This window comes from Miscanthus floridulus, chromosome 18, assembly GCF_019320115.1.
Source record: "Miscanthus floridulus cultivar M001 chromosome 18, ASM1932011v1, whole genome shotgun sequence".
NCBI lineage: Eukaryota > Viridiplantae > Streptophyta > Magnoliopsida > Poales > Poaceae > Miscanthus > Miscanthus floridulus.
The window spans coordinates 75,546,319-75,563,754 of NC_089597.1; the positions used below are offsets into that span (position 1 = coordinate 75,546,319).

At 46.8% G+C, this 17,436-nt stretch overlaps 2 protein-coding genes and 1 pseudogene across 2 annotated transcripts; 2 read left to right on the forward strand and 1 right to left on the reverse strand.

Moving 5' to 3' along the window:
• The window catches only part of LOC136524029 (uncharacterized), a 36,693-nt pseudogene extending 27,638 nt beyond the window's left edge, over positions 1–9,055 (forward strand).
• A 4,949-nt stretch (positions 9,056–14,004) lies between these two features.
• On the forward strand, positions 14,005–15,273 carry LOC136524031 (WRKY transcription factor 22-like). The gene is made up of 2 exons (XM_066517517.1): positions 14,005–14,381; positions 14,517–15,273. Exons 1-2 carry the CDS (start codon positions 14,005–14,007, stop codon positions 15,271–15,273), a joined length of 1,134 nt encoding a protein of 377 aa, XP_066373614.1.
• A 965-nt stretch (positions 15,274–16,238) lies between these two features.
• Positions 16,239–16,958, reverse strand: LOC136524032 (uncharacterized). Its single transcript, XM_066517518.1, has one exon. It carries the CDS (start codon positions 16,956–16,958, stop codon positions 16,239–16,241), a length of 720 nt encoding a protein of 239 aa, XP_066373615.1.
• Positions 16,959–17,436: the final 478 nt, after the last annotated feature.

Sequence of the window (17,436 nt, forward strand, 5' to 3'; positions counted from 1 at the left end):
CTGAATCATAAGTTGGGGTCTTGAAACAAGCAAATTGGGTGGTCTAGCCGACACACGCATTTACAAGGAAGAAGCAGCAGCTATCTTGCATCTAAACAAAACCCACCCTCATTCTAATGGTTCTATTTATAAGGAGGAGAGCACAAAGGGGAGTGGGAAACCCTAATCTGGGCATCCCTCAATGGGCTCTAGTCAGTACAAGGCCCAGGCCCAAGCTATAGGTCTGTGCATCCCTTTGCTTGCTACGCATAGCTTTGGTAGATTCTAATAGTGGGGTTGCACCCATCTGAAAGAAGACGACGAGCTCTTTCTAACAAGTCAAAAACCAGCGTCATTGGATCTCGTATCAAGGAGTTATGGTATTTTTGATAGAGTGTTTCCTGCTATCTCGAGATGAGCTGAGCGCCCCATTAATGATGATTCCCACTTGTTCGGCTGCTCCATCCTCATCATGGGGTCTAAACATGAGGTAATGGGGTCTTGACCAACATTCCTATGAATAAGACAACCATCACCATGATTTAGTAGCATCCAATTCTGAGACGAGTTTGTATGAACAACGAGGAACAACTTTACCTGATAATTAAGTTGTCATGCTCGAGCTCTTGTCATCGGACCTTGTTGTGCAGCAGGTGTGGTTGTATCAATGGAAGGGATGTCCTCATCAAATAAGATGTAGCGAGAGAACCACAGGCTTACCTTGAGAGTCTGACTTTGACATCCTATCATACTATGGTGAAGGTGGCCTCCCCAAGAAAACTTTATCATGCCGGTACGATAGGAAGGCCCAGTGTTGAACCTCACAAATCCCGTAGAAGTCCTCAACAGTGAGAAGCACCAAAGCCAAGATCTACGGCTGTAACACCAAAGGAGCGTATACATCCCACTTTCACTCTAGCATTTGGTTCACCATCAAGTCCGGCAAGTTCAGCTCATCACCAGACTACACAGCGTGGATGACCTCTAGAGAAGGCCAACCAATGGCACTATCCTCGACTACAGTAGAAGCCACGATGGTATGCCTTAGGATCTCATGGAGCACCTGGGGAATCCTCCTCGTACCACCCTTTGGACCATACATGGAGTCCTCCAAGTAGTGAAGCTCGGGCATTTCACCTGCCAACAGCATGGGAAGATTAGCAACCAATTTTCCTTTCTTCATCTTGCGATAGTCCAACCCCACAGTAGTGGCAAGATCTCTGAAGGTGGCCTCGAATCTGCAAGTGCCCATCATCCACATCAACTTCTCATTCTTAGCATGGACCTCCAAGGTAGCATAAAACTAGCGAATCATGGTGTTGTTCCAGCCATGATGAAACCCAAGCACTTTCTTCCAGCCCATGACCTTGAGCTTCTCCACCAAGACAGCCAACCACACATGAGTCTGTAGATATGCCCAACACAACCACTGCTAATCCGAGTGCATCGGTCTAATGTCAATACCCCCTTGGTACATCTGGTATTGGACACGAGTGTGGAAGAAAGGAGATGGCGAGTCTCCTGCTTGCTCGAACTGCCTCGACAATGCAACCTTGTTGAAGCCAACGGTCGTCCAACCAAAGTGTTCCTTTGGTATAGCTGCCAAATCCATTGGGAAGGTCCCCTCTGATTAATACTCCTCAACTAGTGTATCACAAGACACCACCTCCGACAGTTTGTCCTCCCAAAGGTTAGAATCCATGGCAGACCTGCAACACAAAGAAGAAGAAACTCAAGATTTGAGGAAATTGGATCAGAGTAAAATGAACGGTGCACCCTCAAACCATAGTAAGAGATGGACTTCAATTGGAAAGACTACTTGTTGTATAGTAAGCGTGTAAAATGGAAGGAATACTTAAACATGTAGTCATGAGGTCAGGACACCCTTTGGAACCAAATCAAAACTAAAACAACAAGCACACGTCTAGGAATGGAGTAACAGTGGAGTCTACAGCCTGTATATAGGCCCTACCCTACACATGATAAGTATCTACAAGCTTGGATAACCATTGGAGCAAGTTAGAGCTAAATTCAGTAAAAGACAGGCACCGACGAAGTGTCCATCATGGTCCACGGACCATCCGTCAGCACAACTGTAGACATAAGTGATTACACCTGAGAATAGTCTATCAACACCAGAATACTCTACCAAGGCCCATGGACCGTCCGATGAATTATAGGCCAACAATAAGAAGCTAGACAGAGAGCAGAGAAGACAACGGAACCCTCCGATGTCTCATCGGAACATTCCGCCAACTCATTAGACAAGTACACAGCGAAGAGGAACAAAACTAGTAGCGAAGCGTCCGGAACATCCATGGACCATCCACCACTATCACAGACAGCATAATCTAAACAGGCGACCACACAGACCTCAACCTTGAGCATTCAACCAATCAAGCAGCACAACCATGTTCAAATCAAGGCCAATATGCTCTTATGCATGCTTTATCAAATCCCCAAGATGGTTTAACCTTAGCCCTAATCAAGCAGTGAGTTGAAGCAACCCTAATCTTGAATGGATTGAAGAGTAAAGCAAAAGGGGGAAGAGAATCAAGGGGATTACCTATCACTCATGATGAAAGCACACGTGGAAGCCTCTGAGCAGCCCAAATCCTCCCACGGACATGCACGGCCTCAGCAGTAGCGGCGAGAGCGGCGACGGTGACTGTAAGAGCTAAAAGTGGAAAGGAATAAATCCCATCAGTTGCTGCCGGCCTATTTATTGGTCGTGATTCAATAGAGAGTCTAACAGATGCAGTGGACCATCCGTCAAATTGGATAACTGAAAACCCTAAGTTGACTGTCAAACCCCAAAGCCTCTGGATAGTCCGACAAGAGAACTAGACAGTCCTTCAGAAGACAAAGAGTGCCTAGAGATTTCATTTCTTGGAATTCAAGATAACAATCAAGTTTCTAACCTCGGGAATATGCTAGGATGGAATAAAGAAGCCCCGGAGAACAGGAAGTCACCATAACTAGAAGATTAGAAAAAGTAGCCCTCCTTCCCTTTTGTGACCCTAGAGAGGAAGAAGTCATTGGAGCGTAAAAAGAAGAATACCTCACGGTGCATAAATGGAACCCCAAACTTTCCCCAAATAGAGTGCCCAATAGTACCTTGGGAAAGCTCGAGGATGAGCTTTTTATAAGGAGGGGAGGATTGAAACAACCCGAATTTGTTACATCCTAGGCAGTCATTTTTGACCCTCTAAATGAACAAGCATCCAAGCTCACGAACAAATCCCTGATGCCTTGAACTAAATTGATTGTCGAGAAACTACCAAAAGGGGAACTCGTAGTTACCTACCGATAGCCCTGGTCAGGCTTATACCTGGAGCAATGGAGAGAAACCCGAATGGGTTAAGAGAGATCCTACTAATATCATCAACATCAACTCAACCTCAGAAAGCACCTCAATATATGGTAACTCAGTTTACAATACAAAGCCATCCAGTGACTTAGTCAATTCAACGAAGACAGAGACTATTGGACAGTCCGCCATTACCATCGGACCATCCGACAGATCACATTACAGCAGCAGTAAGTGGGAAATGAGTTGTTTGCCACTTAAGGGAGTGGGACCCACATGTTAGCATGAATGGGAAGAGATATTTCTCAGCTGAAGCCACTCTCTCTCTCTCTCACTCATCCTCTCATTTGCAACACTCACTCTCTCTCTAACTCACTCAAGAACAAGCAAGAACCCTAAGAGCTAGAGATGGGAGAGATTGGAGAAGGGATTGAAGAAGAGGAAGGAGAGAAAGAAGGGAAGCACCAGTAGTAGCCCATGGACACCCTTCACCCCTCAACCCCTTCATGGTGAGCTCAAGAAGAACCATCCTCTTTTCTTGGATTCTTCACCCAATGAACTAATCCATGGATTTTGATGCAAGATTGAAGACTCCTTGCTAGTGGTAGTTCCATCATGTGTAAGTAAGTGTAAGGAAAATGGACCATAGGCCCATTTACTTTGGATTTTGGTGTTTGATGACCAACACAACCAAATTGGACTAATGAATTTGCAAGTGATTGCTTTGTAGTTCAATAGGGTGCAAGACGTGACTTAGACGAAGGCGACGTGATGATCCCACGATCAACACCTTAAGCAAGACCTTAGAAGCACAAGAGAAGACCCAAGATATCAAGCAACGTCCAAGCACGAAGATAGGAACAAAGTTGGACGCAAGATCGCAAAGAAACGAGCTCACAGAGGTGATCATATGCTGGATCAGATGCTCCAATCAAGAGGCTCGGCAACAAAAGGCATCAGCAGTAGCGACCGGACACTGAACAATAAAGTGACCGGATGCACCAATGGTACTATTCATCATCACCGGCAACACATCTAGTAATGACCGGACGCTGGCGGCAAATTGACCGGATGCAGGACTGCAGCGTCCGATCGAGTACAGAGAGGTTTTAGAGCGGTGAAATTGTGACCGAACGCATTTGGTGGCATGTGACCGGATGCTGGCAGCGTCCAATTAGTTGATCGTGGCTCTAACGGTCGGGACGACCGGACGCGTCCGATCAGGACGACCCGAGCGTCCGGTCAGTAGCAAAAAAATGGGATTTCGTCCCCAATGGCTACTTTCTCAGTGGGGCTTATAAATAGACCCCCAACCGGCCATTTGAAGTGTGTGGAGCTGAGGAAACATACCAAGGGTGCTAGTACACCATTTTAGTGTTCTCCATTGGCATAGTGCTTATTAATTCATTAGGTGAGTTGCGTAGGTGCTTTGCGAAGTGCTTAGGTTGATTAGACCACCGCTTATGCGCTTGCTCTAGGTTTAGGCCTAGTGTTTAGTGAGGTTTGCAGACCTCTTACTACCTGGTGCTTGCGCGCACCATTGTTGTACATTTGAGGGGTTTGTAGTCTTGCGAGATCACACCAACCGCGTTTATGGTGTGGCCGCCACCGTGTACCGAAGGGAACAAGGCCCGTAGTGGTTTAGCCATAAGCTTGATAGTGAAGATGGCGGGGAGTATCTAGGAGAGGCTTGTCGGAAGGCACGTCGGAGACCCACTTGCGCATGGGGAAGGCCCGAGGCTATCCACGGAGTTACTCGACCGGGAGCTTGGCCCTTACGAGGGGCTCCAACGAGGACTAGGGGGAAGCTTGAGCGCTTCTCGTTACCACGATAAAAATACCAGAGTCGTTGATAGGAGTTTGCATATCTCTACCTTGCTCTTTAGCTTCCGCATTTACATTGATTGTATTACTCCTTTTGCGATAGAGATAGTAACACACTAGCAAAACCGTAGTTGCACATTTAGATAGTTTGTCTTTTGCATAGGTTTTGCTAAGATTAGAAAAAGAGGCCATAGTTTAGAGTTAGAATTTTAAGTTGCCTAATTCACGCCCCCCTCTTAGGCATCACGGTCCCCTATAGTAAGCTCAAGGAGGTCTTATCTAGTTCAATCACTCAACGATTTCATGGATAGTCCTTTGAATCATCGTTTTGGTGTATTGCTAAAGAGAGTTCATATGGAGTCAAGCCAACTCATGGATAAAGAAGCAAGGGTAGAGAAGGTTTGGATCTTCAACCTTGTGCTATGGAAGCTCTCAGATCATAGAGCTAAGGTTCTTATCTTAATCTCATGGTTCATCCTCAAGTTCTTGTATCTCTAAGTTTGATCCTAACCTATAGCCACACTTAGCAAAACAAGCTTTAAACCTAGCTATCTTGAGCCTAGTGAGTAACCTAAACTATCCTAAAGATGTCTTGCACATGCATAGATCACAGTAGAGCACATCTAAGTGCAGAACCCAAGATCACTCAAGAACATAGGTTCTGTCGACAGTTTTGATGGAGTGCCCATCATATCAACGGAGTGTCCGATAGCCCTAGGAAGCTGGCCATCAGAACCTTATCTTTTGTCGACATGACCTGTCGGAGCATCCGCGGTATCTCACGGAGTGTTCGTTGAATTATAAAGATTTATAGCCAATGAACCCAAGAGCACCCAACCTATACCGGAGCGTCCGTCACTCACGACGGAGCATCCGATGATTTATAGAGAACAGTAACCCAGCAACCCAAGAGAACCTAGTACCTACCGGAGTGTCCATGACCTCCACAGAGTATCCGTCAACCCAAGCGGATCCCAACTAGAGCCAAGTCACTGCAAAACCCTGACCCGACGGAGTGTTCGCCACCTAGATCGTAGTGTCCGTCAAGTTAACAGTAAGGATGAAGTTGTCAAGTCAACTTACCCTAGAGGTCAACAATACTAGACTAAGAATAGGTTCCAAAAGAGCAGTAATAGAGCAATAGATAGAAGCCCATATCCTATGTCCTAAGCCAAGTCTTGTTACTAAGTCTTCCTCGGTTATCTTCAGCCTCTAAGCGAGTGTTGTTACTAAGTCTTCCTCGGTTATCTTCAGCCTCGATCCTTGTTTTCTTTTAGGAGCCGAGTAGCGTAAGGAGCACGTGTGAGTTGCCGTCTACAACTTTGAATTCGTTCGAGCGGCAAAGCCAGGCAGGCAACCCACTACTATAAACCCTATTTTGGATACTTATCGAGCTTCATTATGAGTTATGCATTACATGTAGTTTTGGATTATTAATCTTGTTCACTCTACACTTAGAGTCACTCTTTAATATGTTAGAAGCCTCTCATCTAAACAATGGGAATGGAAACACTTAATTGCTATTGCTTAGTTGTTTAGCACTGGTAGAAGTCGAGCATGAGAAATAAACTCATACTCACGCGTGTAGGATGCTACAGTAGGATAATTAATTACTAAAACTTATGGGGGTACAACTTGACTTACTTCACTAATCTGGCTAAGGAATAACATCACTAAAAAGTTATAAACTTGGATACCACTTTGGTAACTTCGCTCATGCAAGGGGTAGGTCGTTGTGAGTGTGGAATCTTAAACGACATAGCTCGCGGAGCAGTTAAGGACCGATTATTGGGATACGTGAGTCTGAGTAACCACCTGTATTGACCACATGTCGCGGATGGGGTTGACAAGCTAAGGAATAACATCACTAAAAAGTTATAAACTTGGATACCACTTTGGTAAATTCGCTCATGCGAGGGGTAGGTCGTTGTGAGTGTGGGATCTTAAACGACATAGCTCGTGGAGTAGTTAAGGACCTATTATTGGGATACGTGAGTCCGAGTAACCACCCGTATAGACCACATGTCGCGGATGGGGTCGACAAGCCAAGTAACTAATTACGACTGATTTATCCGTGAAACTGGCAAGGGGGTGGCGTCGGTCGGGAATGTCCGGGACATTGACCGGGCACCCGTCGAACCTTTCGTTGGACATTCAAGCCGGACTAGGGAAAGGTTGGAAGACGTAAGGCAACCCTTATCTTGTGCATAAGGTATGGTGGTTAGTCCCGTTCTTTCGTGTGGGTACATTTGTACACCTCTGCAGAGTTTTGAAATTCTGAAGTCCTTTGGGATGGAACCATTCGGTCGTTCCTACTTTCTATACCTACGTTGACTTATATACATGCTATGTGAATACTCTTGTCCTAGTGACACAACATAGCATGTCATACTTATAATGAACGTCATTTATTTTCTGCAAATGAACAAATACCTATTAATACCCTTTGCATCCACCGAATATCTATGTGTTGGAATTAAGTCCTATGAGTACGAAATGTACTCACGGTGTTGTTGTTAAGTTAGTTTGCAGGTGTTGTTGCCTCGGTGGATGCGAGGTAGCATTATATTCACCGCTGCATAGTAGACCTTGGATTGGGCGAATCCAAGATGAGCTACGAGTTAACTCCGATGAGAATCCGAGTGTGATATCACAGAGTTAAGCCTAGAAGGGAGAAACTAAAACTGTGTAAACTCTGTGAATCATGTATTTTTCTATAAGCATAATAACCTGGATAGTTGGGCATGATGTTGGATGTTACATGTGTTGGTTTGCCATATGTGGTGTTCCATGTCACTCGACCGTTATAAAGATCCTGAAGCTGTCACGCCGTGGCGTGGCATAAGACATGCCCTCGCCACTGCTGAACGGGCAGCGAGGTACTCTACTCACATTGACAAACATTGTGCCTCTTGTGGTGCAGTGGGAGACGATGCCCACCTCTTCTTCCACTGCAATCTCCCTAGGGCCGTTTGGTTTTCAAATGATCAAGAAAATGATGGAGTGCAAATAACTCTCCAAGCTTTTATTTCAAAGTCAACCCCTCCCTCTGTACTAGACAAGATACTAATCACTATGTGGTACTTGTGGAAAGCAAGGAATGACAACCGATTCCAGAGAAAGGTTTGGACTCCTTGGTAGGTTCACCAAGCGGTGGCGGCGCACATTGCTGGCTATGGGCAACACCAGCACCAACCGCTTCCAAATCCCGCAGGATCTCAGACCTCACCTTCCACGAACAACCAGCAGATACAGCAAGGTATGGCTACTACCACTGCAGGAATTACAACGGGACTAAATGCGACGCCCATCACCACGGTGCCTTCAACACCTCAACGACGAGAGTTAGCCACCACACCTACAACATATACATATAATGACCTTGCAGGTACCACGACCAACGCAGGCACTCAGCAGATGAGGAACAGCAACACGGCGTCCTCACCACACCAGGGACCACTGTCACCCACAAGTGAAAGTGGACCCTCAGGTATGAATTATTGATTGACAGGAAATCAACCACATACCACCAACAGGACCAACAGGACGACGAACAGGTACACGATCCATACACCAGCCCTGCTTCAAGGCATCAGATGCTATTCTGATGCATCTATGCTTCCTGTTAAATCATCACCGATGCCAAGAGAGGCTGGAATTGGAGTTTTTATTGTCAACACAAAGGTGCAACCGACGCAGACCATCTACATCAAGGCGAAACTAACAGGAACTAGTTCAGTACTCATGCCTGAATCGGCGGCGCTGGCCTTAGCAGCGACTGTCACCGACTGCATGAATGTAACCAATGTCAACTTCTTATCAGACTGTGAAGTTACCCACCTGACTGGAGAATCAAATATTTTACACAACTATTCTCCATCCACTCAAGATGCAGGCTATCAAGGCTATTCAAGATTACCAGGAGCCTCAATACCACAGTAGATGCATTAGCTAGGCAGGCACTCTGAGACTCAGAATCTTAGCATATACTTTTTGAGTCTTCTTGTTGCTACTCCACTCATGTAAACCAATGCTCATTATTGCAAGCTTTGCAATCTGTAAATCTGAACTCTGTAACCTTACTGATAGCAAGATGCTGTTGAAATAAAAGCGTTTGTTGTAAAAAAAACCACTCTGTCGGACCCACTCCCCCCTCTTTTGGAATCTTTTCACTGCAGCTGCATGCATGCTGACACAAGCAAATAAAAAAGCAAGATATTTTATTTAAATTGCTATAAATTTTAAATGATGCATCCGTATGTTCTACGTGATGAGGCGAACAAAACTAGACCATACTTGCCTATGTTTTGAAAAAAATATTTTAGTAGCAATTTATGTGTAAAATGTGATAGGTGATTTATGAAAGAAGTTGCTACCATGTAATACAAAACTTTCTACTAAAAAACCAAAAGTTTTTACATGGTATACACAATGATTGTTACCATGGGAATATAATAAATCTGTTATACAGTATTTACATAAAGGTACTAACCCCTAAAGAGAGTAACGGACCAAAACAAGACAAATTGCTACCTGGAGGGGTAAATTATTAAAATAAACATTGCATAAGCTGCCAATTAGGAAGGTAAGTTATTATACAACACAATAAATAAATTCAGGAAACATGACTTGCTGTCAACTGAGGACATTTAATAAAAAATACGGGTAGCGGCACAAAAGAAGACAAGTTGCAACCTGGGGGCAAATTATTAGAACAACTATATGAGCCACTATATGAGCAGAGAAATATGACTTGCTGCCAACTGGAGGCATTTATTACAAGACCCAGGAAACATGACTTGCTGCAAACTGAAACTGAAATTGGCAAATGAAAAATTTAACTGAAACAAAAAAAAACTGAAACTAACAAATAGAAAATGAAAACTAAAGAAGAGAAAATGAAAAAAAATAAAAAACATAGAAACTGAAATTACAAAGAAAAGAAATTGAAATTGACAAAAAAACTGAAATTAACAAATAGAAAAAGAAAAATAAAGTAGACAAAATGAAAAAAAGAAAAAGAAAACTGAAACTGTGGGACAGAGTGGTTCAATTGGGCTGCCCGTGAGGCCTAATGCTAGCTGCGACGTCCCAGGCCAAGGTGGTGTTGTGCTGGGGAGGGAGGATCAACTAGGCTAGCCCATCACGGTCTGATGCTGCGTGAACGCAGGCCTGGGGTCGCGCGAAAAGGTGCGAGCGCGACATGTCGCGAATAAAACTTTCCGGTTTTGATACAAAGTTAAAACAACTATAATGGTTCATGGTAAGTCGAGTAAAATTGTTTGCAAATGGTAGATATCTATTTTGCATATTTTTCCTTGTGCTGATATTTTGATAAAAATTGTTTCCAAATGGTAGAGGCTTTTTTCATATACTTTTTCAGGTGCGGTGGTGGAGTATAGTCGTGGACAATCTTTTTTCTTGTGTTGATAGTTTGGAATTTTAGTATGACTGTTGAACTGTAAAACTAAATCGTCTCAATGGGTATTGTTGTTATCATACTTTCTGGTATGTGAATGCTAGTTTGATGGCAAGTGTGGGCGGGATGAAGTTAACGTGTGAAAAATGAAATGCTTGGACAGAAAAAACTGTCTGAACAATAGCAAAGGCCTTATTGTTTGAAATCGTATTATTCACATGAAACTATGATATTTCTATATGATTTGTATTAATCAACAGCCCACCCTATGATTGCTTAACATTTACGTAAAGTAGTATGTAGAGGCTTAACCTATTACCTGGCTATGGGTTCAACTTAACTAGCGAGCAAGTTTAGACAAGTATGTCATCTCAAACTCCTTCCACACATTCCCAAAACATCCCAAAACTACACATGCATTCTTCGTTCTCCACTCTCCTTCATAAGAGTCAATCGGCATGCTAGGGTTGTAAAACCTAGCATCCCATATCTAGCAGAGTGTTACATGTTTCGTGACCGCAAGAGGTCAACTCTGGCCCCTTCACACTATAATAATCTCCTACGTCCTCACGGGTGTGGCATTGTCCATAACTAACCTTGGTTAACCACTGCCTAGGAGCATGTGACATGTATGAGAAAACTCCTATGAACTTGTTAAGCTGACTTGAGTGACTCAAGCGAGACACATCCAACAGGGAAACTCAAGTTTCCATGCCCACTATAAGCACTTCGTACCCTGAAACTTGCCCAAACAAAGCGTTGTTCCTGAGAAACTCCTCTAACACTCGTACTCGTCAAAGGCGGCATCCTTAGAAAATGCTCATGTCACACTTTCCTAACTTGGCATCATCCGAAGACTAAAGACCTATTTGGTTGATGTCTTCAAAAAGCTGCCTGAGCTAGACAGGCTTCCTAGACATCCAATTTTGGATGTCAGAACTAGGATTTGTTGTCTGGCAGGCATTTGCCCACCAAGCCTCCAACCAAATAGCCCTAAGTCACACTATTCTGCCCAGTGATATACACCCTTACCATGCATCAAAGATTCACACTAGAGATCTCTCAGCCACATATATACACAACCATATCTCATTATCCAAGTGTCTAATCCACACACACAATCAAACTACACTACACAATCATTATATCACATGGTCCATGGTCTATTAACATAATATAAGTATCATGTGTATGTAAGTAAAGCGTGCTAAGCTTAATATAGCGGGTATTATAGGTTGATATAGGTTGCAGAAAGATATAAGGTCAAAGAAGTTGTGTCATGCATACCAATTCACAAGATATAACAAAAGTGAGTGCTAAAAACATCTAGTTGCAAGCCTAATATGATTCTACAAGTGGGTGGGATATGACACCTTCATTGCCATTGAGGTCATCACCCAAGTCCTCCACATGTACTGAGGGTCTGTTGGGGTTTAAGGTTTAGGGATCAGTAAAGACCTCAATGACACATACATATGCCAAAGTGAAGGTGAAGCCATGTCATGGACTAGATCTGAACTCAGGTATAGTCCATGGGTTTTGGATCGGGTCCGTGATGGACTACCGTATGTTTGGCACTCCATGGTCGTCCCCTTGGTTCTTAGTGAGCCATGTGTCTATGGGGCGAAAGCATGTGGTTCATCCTTTGGGTCCCGAGTTCTGGGAGAGTAAGTGTGCGGTGGATAGTTGGGCCTCTGCAAGGCGAAAAGCAGAGGAGGGTCCAAAGCAGTCTCATATTAGCTTCACATATGCTATTTTTCTATATGCGTCTTGCGACTTAATCAATATATATGGCATCTATATATAATTATATATGTTTATTTTATATTTGTTCCACTATCCAAGAAATTCTACTAATACTCATTAGGTCGTTGGTCCATACTCTTGGCAGGTGGGGAAAGGCAAGGCCGCACATATCTATAGCCATAAACATTATGTTGATCATTGATTTCTCCCTCTCACTCCGCTGCAACACCAATCTTGATGCAATATTTCTTGACCTATACATTTTATTCGCCTATCTCTTTCACGCATCAATCTTGACGCAAGGTGAATGTGCGAGATAGCCCTAGCGGTGATAAGGGCATAAAAAAATCCATTCTCCTGGTAGATGTCTCTCTGCATCTCAATCCTGACTCCATTAAAAAAGAAAAATCCATTTATGTTGCCACCACCCTGGATTTCTTCTCTCTCCCACCTCTTTGACATTTTCGACCAAATCGCATGGGACCCGCGACCCGATACCCGATGGGTATTTACTCCATTAAAGTCTAAATATGGACTAAACACACTACCTATGGGTACGTAAATGGACCAAACCCTTCACCCATCGGGTACGTGGGTATGGGTATGTTCCAGCAATCTTCGTACCCGTTTACCCATGGGTGAAAAATACCCGGTCAAAAACTAATAAGCCACCAGCCCATGTAAAACCCTAGGTTCACCCGCCGGTCCCGCTTGGCGACTTGGCCGCTGGAGCCCTCGACCGCTCGAGGGAGGCTCGACACCTGGCCTCCCGCCGCCGAAAAAATAGGCGCGTGAGTAAAGCGCGTCGTTACCTCGTCTCGGCGCTGGCGTATTCGCATCGCATCGAAGCTCCAAGAACTCGCCACGCCACTCACAAAAAAAAAACGCCGCCGCCGCCGAAAAAAACTATGCCGCCCGCCCGCCCCTCGTGACCTCGTCTCGGCGTCTCGCGTATTCGCATCGCATCGAAGCGCCAAGAACTCGCCACGCCATGCCGGCGACGGAGCAACTCGAGCAAGAACGATGATTGCCCTGTTCCCCTTCCCCTAATCCCCTTCATATCATATTCTTTGCATTCAATTAGTATACCGCTAAAATAACTTTATTTTTTCCTATTTTTAGTGACATAGCTATCCTAGCACCTCAGTTGTACTACCGTGTTGTGCAATTACCAATTCCCCTATTGTCATATGTAAGCGGTTCAAATAGAACAAATTGATAGATTTTGCTTGTTTCTCATGTCCTGCCATACCTGTTATGTTTGATATTTTTATAGCATATTTTTTTATTAACATTCATTCTTATTATGTCATACAAATTGAAAAAAATGAGTACTAGCTATGATAGGTAGGGTGGACCGGTCGGCTGTTGAATTGTTGATTTTCATATGCGTGAATAAATTATTGGTGGGTACGGGTGACCCGCCGAGTATGATTTACCCGGCCGGGTATGGGTCGGGGGAAATTTCTCCACCCATGACGGGTATGGGTATTCTGGCGGTACCAAATTTTTATGGCAGGGATGGGTCTGGGGTGGCCATACCCGATGGGATTTACCCATTGCCATCCTTAATCGCATGCCAGCAAACCACCCCGTTGATCCTTTTTAAGTTGGTTCCAGTTGTCGTACTGTCCGTACAACCCAACCACCCACCCCGACCCCAAGCAAGTCAACGTCCGCTAGTTCTCTCCTCCTTCCATTGTGCACGAACTCAAGAAGCTGGGCTATGGAGGGCGATCTGCGTTGGTGCTGTGGTAGCAGCAGCAACGACTGGGACCTACACGCCGTGGTGTGCTTCGCCAGCTGCAGTGGTGGCAGCCGCGCCAGCTGCAGTAGTGGCAGCCGCGTCACCTCGCCGCGGGCCTCGGACGAATCATTCTCCTGCCTGCCCCTGCCGCCGCAGTCACTGAAGGACGAGCTGACGGACGCCGCAGCGTTGCAGCAGCCCCCGATCGGCCCTGCCGTCGACAACTTCTCCCTGCAGCAGGCCTTCTTCGCCGCGCCACAGCCAAGAAACGAAGCGCCGCCCCAGCAGCCGCCGGCCAAACCACGAGCTTCCTACCGCAATAACGGCGTTGGCGGACCGACACGATCGAAGAGAAAGTATGTATCAGCCGTACGCCCATCCAAATCTCTATTTTCGATTATTTGCTGGCAAAATACTACTAGTATCTGGTTCTGGGAACGACTATAGCTCTTAGATAGGCATAGGCTGATCTCACGCGCTTGTATTCGTAGGAAGAAGAAGAGCCAGGTTAGCAACAAGGAGGTGACGCGGGTGCCCGTGGGCGCGTCTCCGGACCCCTGGGCGTGGCGCAAGTACGGGCAGAAGCCGATCAAGGGGTCGCCGTACCCGCGCGGCTACTACCGGTGCAGCACCGACAAGGACTGCAGGGCGCGGAAGCAGGTGGAGCGTTGCCGCACCGACCCCTCCACCCTCATCGTCAGCTACACCGGCGAGCACGGCCACCCAGTCCCACTCCATCGCAACGCCCTCGCTGGCACCACGCGCAACAAGCCGCAGCCAGCACCGTCCACCTCCCCAGCCGAGCAGCCTCCCGCTGCGTCGCCGATCGACAATACTACTACTACGCTGCTTTGTCCGTCCGTGGGAGTAGAGTACGAGGAGGACAACACTGTCGCAGCCAGTCTGCTGCTCGAGGATGCGGAGATGGATGGAGAGGAAGACGTGCTGTTGTTCCTGAAGTTCGCTCCGAGTCCCAGCAACGGCAGTGGCTCCAAGGACGTCATGCTATTCCCGGAGCCCCACAGGCCTGCTCCGGGTGCGGACAATTATGGAAGAGGCTCGGAGAAAGTCGTGCCACTATCGAAGCTCCACGAGCTTCCACATCCAGCAACGACGAGCAGAAGCAGAACGGGCGATGGCTCAGGGGCGGCTCCGGAGGCCATGAACGTCACCCACGAGAAGTGCCCTTTCTCAGGTCTCACGCCGTGGGAGGCTGCAGCGGTGGCGGCGGCGACAAACTGGGGCTGACTTGTGCTGCATAGTACTCCGCACAGGTGCACACTGCACACCGCACAGGTGCACACAGAATGCTGTTAATCTTGGCTTATTGCGGCAGAATGCAGAACCATGCTCAACTCTAGTCAGCATCAAAAGTGTCACTTTTTACTAGTGACGTAGTTAAGTGCTTTTAGCTAGTTTGTGTTAAGTGCATGCATAATGTATAATTATAGAATAATCAACCTAAAAACCAATTATTTTTAGCCTTTTGTATTCTTAATTTAGTCGTCCTTTAATCAAGAAGATCTTCTTGATAGCCGACTCCTTTTCTGGAATTTCCTTTGTGCTATATGCAGGTCAAATTATGCCGGAGCAGTGAAGTCCAAGTATTTTTGGATAATAGCCTACTACAAATTACGAGATTGGATCCAAGGGGATCAATCCAAAAGCAAGGAAAATAACGTCTATCAGACCGTAACAACGAAGCTTGGCGATGTCCATACAAAGGCATCCTTGAGCGCAGTCGTGAACTTTTACCATTCCAACCGATCACTACCAGAAACGTCAAATTTGCCGAGTGTTTTTATGTTTGCCGAGTGTATTCTCTCGGGCACTCGGCAAACAAGTTCTTTGCCGAGTGCTGCGTTAAAAACACTCGGCAAAAAAAAACACTCGGTAAAGAGAAGGTTTGCCGAGTGTCAAAAAAAAAACACTCGGCAAAGATGGGTTTGTTGAGTGTTTTTTTAACTCAGCAAAGAAGTAAAATCTTTTTTTTGGGAAAGAAGGCGAAGAAAAAAAATAAAAAAAAACTTTGCCGAGTGTCCAGATCCAGGACACTCGGCAAAAAATAAAAATATTTTTTCTGAGAAACAAGAAGAAGAAAAAAAAACTTTGCCGAGTGCCCAGATCTAGGACACTCGGCAAAGGAAAAAATATTTTTTTTGGAAAAGAAGGAGAACAAAAAAATGGAAAAAAATTTTGCTGAGTGCCCAGATCTAGGACACTTGACAAACAAAAAAAAAATCTTTTTTAACCCCGAGCGGACGCGCCCTACCCTTCTCCCCGCACGACACCCTCCCCTTCTCCCCGCACCGCGTCAGCACGCCCCCTCCCCTTCTCTGCCCCTCCCCGCGCACGCACACGCGCCGCCCCCTCCACCCTCTCGGCGCCGGTGCGGCCCCGCCCTCCCCTCCTCCCTCTCCGGCGTCGGCGCGGCCTGCCCTCCCCTCCTCTCTCGCCGACGCGGCCCGCCCTCCCTTCCTCCCTCGCTGGCGCAGCCCGCCCTCCCCCCTTCCTCTCTCGGCATGGCGGCGCTCCCCCTGCCTCTCCCTACGTGGCGGCGCACCTCCCTCCCTCCTCCACCGCCTCCACCAGAACCGGCGTCGGCGCGGGCGGATCCGACGACGGTGGTGCACGGGGAGGCCGGATCCGGCCTCGGCGCGGGCGGACGGATCTGGCGCGTGACCCTCCTCTCCCGGCGCGGCGGTGCTCCCCCTGCCTCTCCCTGCGCGGCGGCGCACCTCCCTCCCTCCTCCACCGCCTCCACCAGATCCGACCCCGGCGTGGGTGGATCCGACGACGGTGGCGCACGGGGGGCCGGATCCGGCCCCGGCGTGGGCGGACGGATCTGGCGGGCGGCCCTCCTCTCCCGGTGCGGCGGTGCCCTCCCCCTCCCTTTCTCGGCGGTGGTGCCTTCCCCCTTCTTCTCTCGGCATGGCGGCGCTCCCCCTGCCTCTCCCTTTCCCTTTCCCGACGGCGCTCCTCCACCACCTCCACCAGATCCGGCCCCCGCGTGGTGGCGGCCTGGGCGTGGTGGCACGGCGTGGTGGCGGTGCGGCGTGGTGGCGGCGCAGCGAGGAGAAGACGACAGCTTGTTTTTTTTTATTTTTTCTGAAAAAATTTTTTGCCGAGTGTTTTTTGGGCACTCGGCCACGTCTTAGCCGAGTGCGCGACAAAAAACACTCGGCAAACTAGCGTTTGCCATCAAAATGTTTACCGAGTGTCGTTTACCGAGTGTAACACTCGGCAAACCCTTTGTCGAGTGTTTTTGAGGCTTCGCCTAGTGCCCCTAGCACTCAGCAAAGATCCTGTATCCGGTAGTGAATCCTGTGTAACACCCCAAAATTTGCCACTTTTGAAAATAGAGTTAAAATGATTTATTTCCGAATTTTGTGCTCATGAAATATAGGAAAA

Excerpts from the sequence above, each read along its gene's own strand:
- LOC136524031 (XM_066517517.1), top strand. The coding sequence starts at position 14,005 with ATGGAGGGCGATCTGCGTTGGTGCTGTGGTAGCAGCAGCAACGACTGG. Across the intron at positions 14,382-14,516 it reads CCGACACGATCGAAGAGAAA|GAAGAAGAAGAGCCAGGTTA; the intron begins GTATGTATCAGC and ends TTGTATTCGTAG.
- LOC136524032 (XM_066517518.1), bottom strand. The coding sequence starts at position 16,958 with ATGCCGAGAGAAGAAGGGGGAAGGCACCACCGCCGAGAAAGGGAGGGG.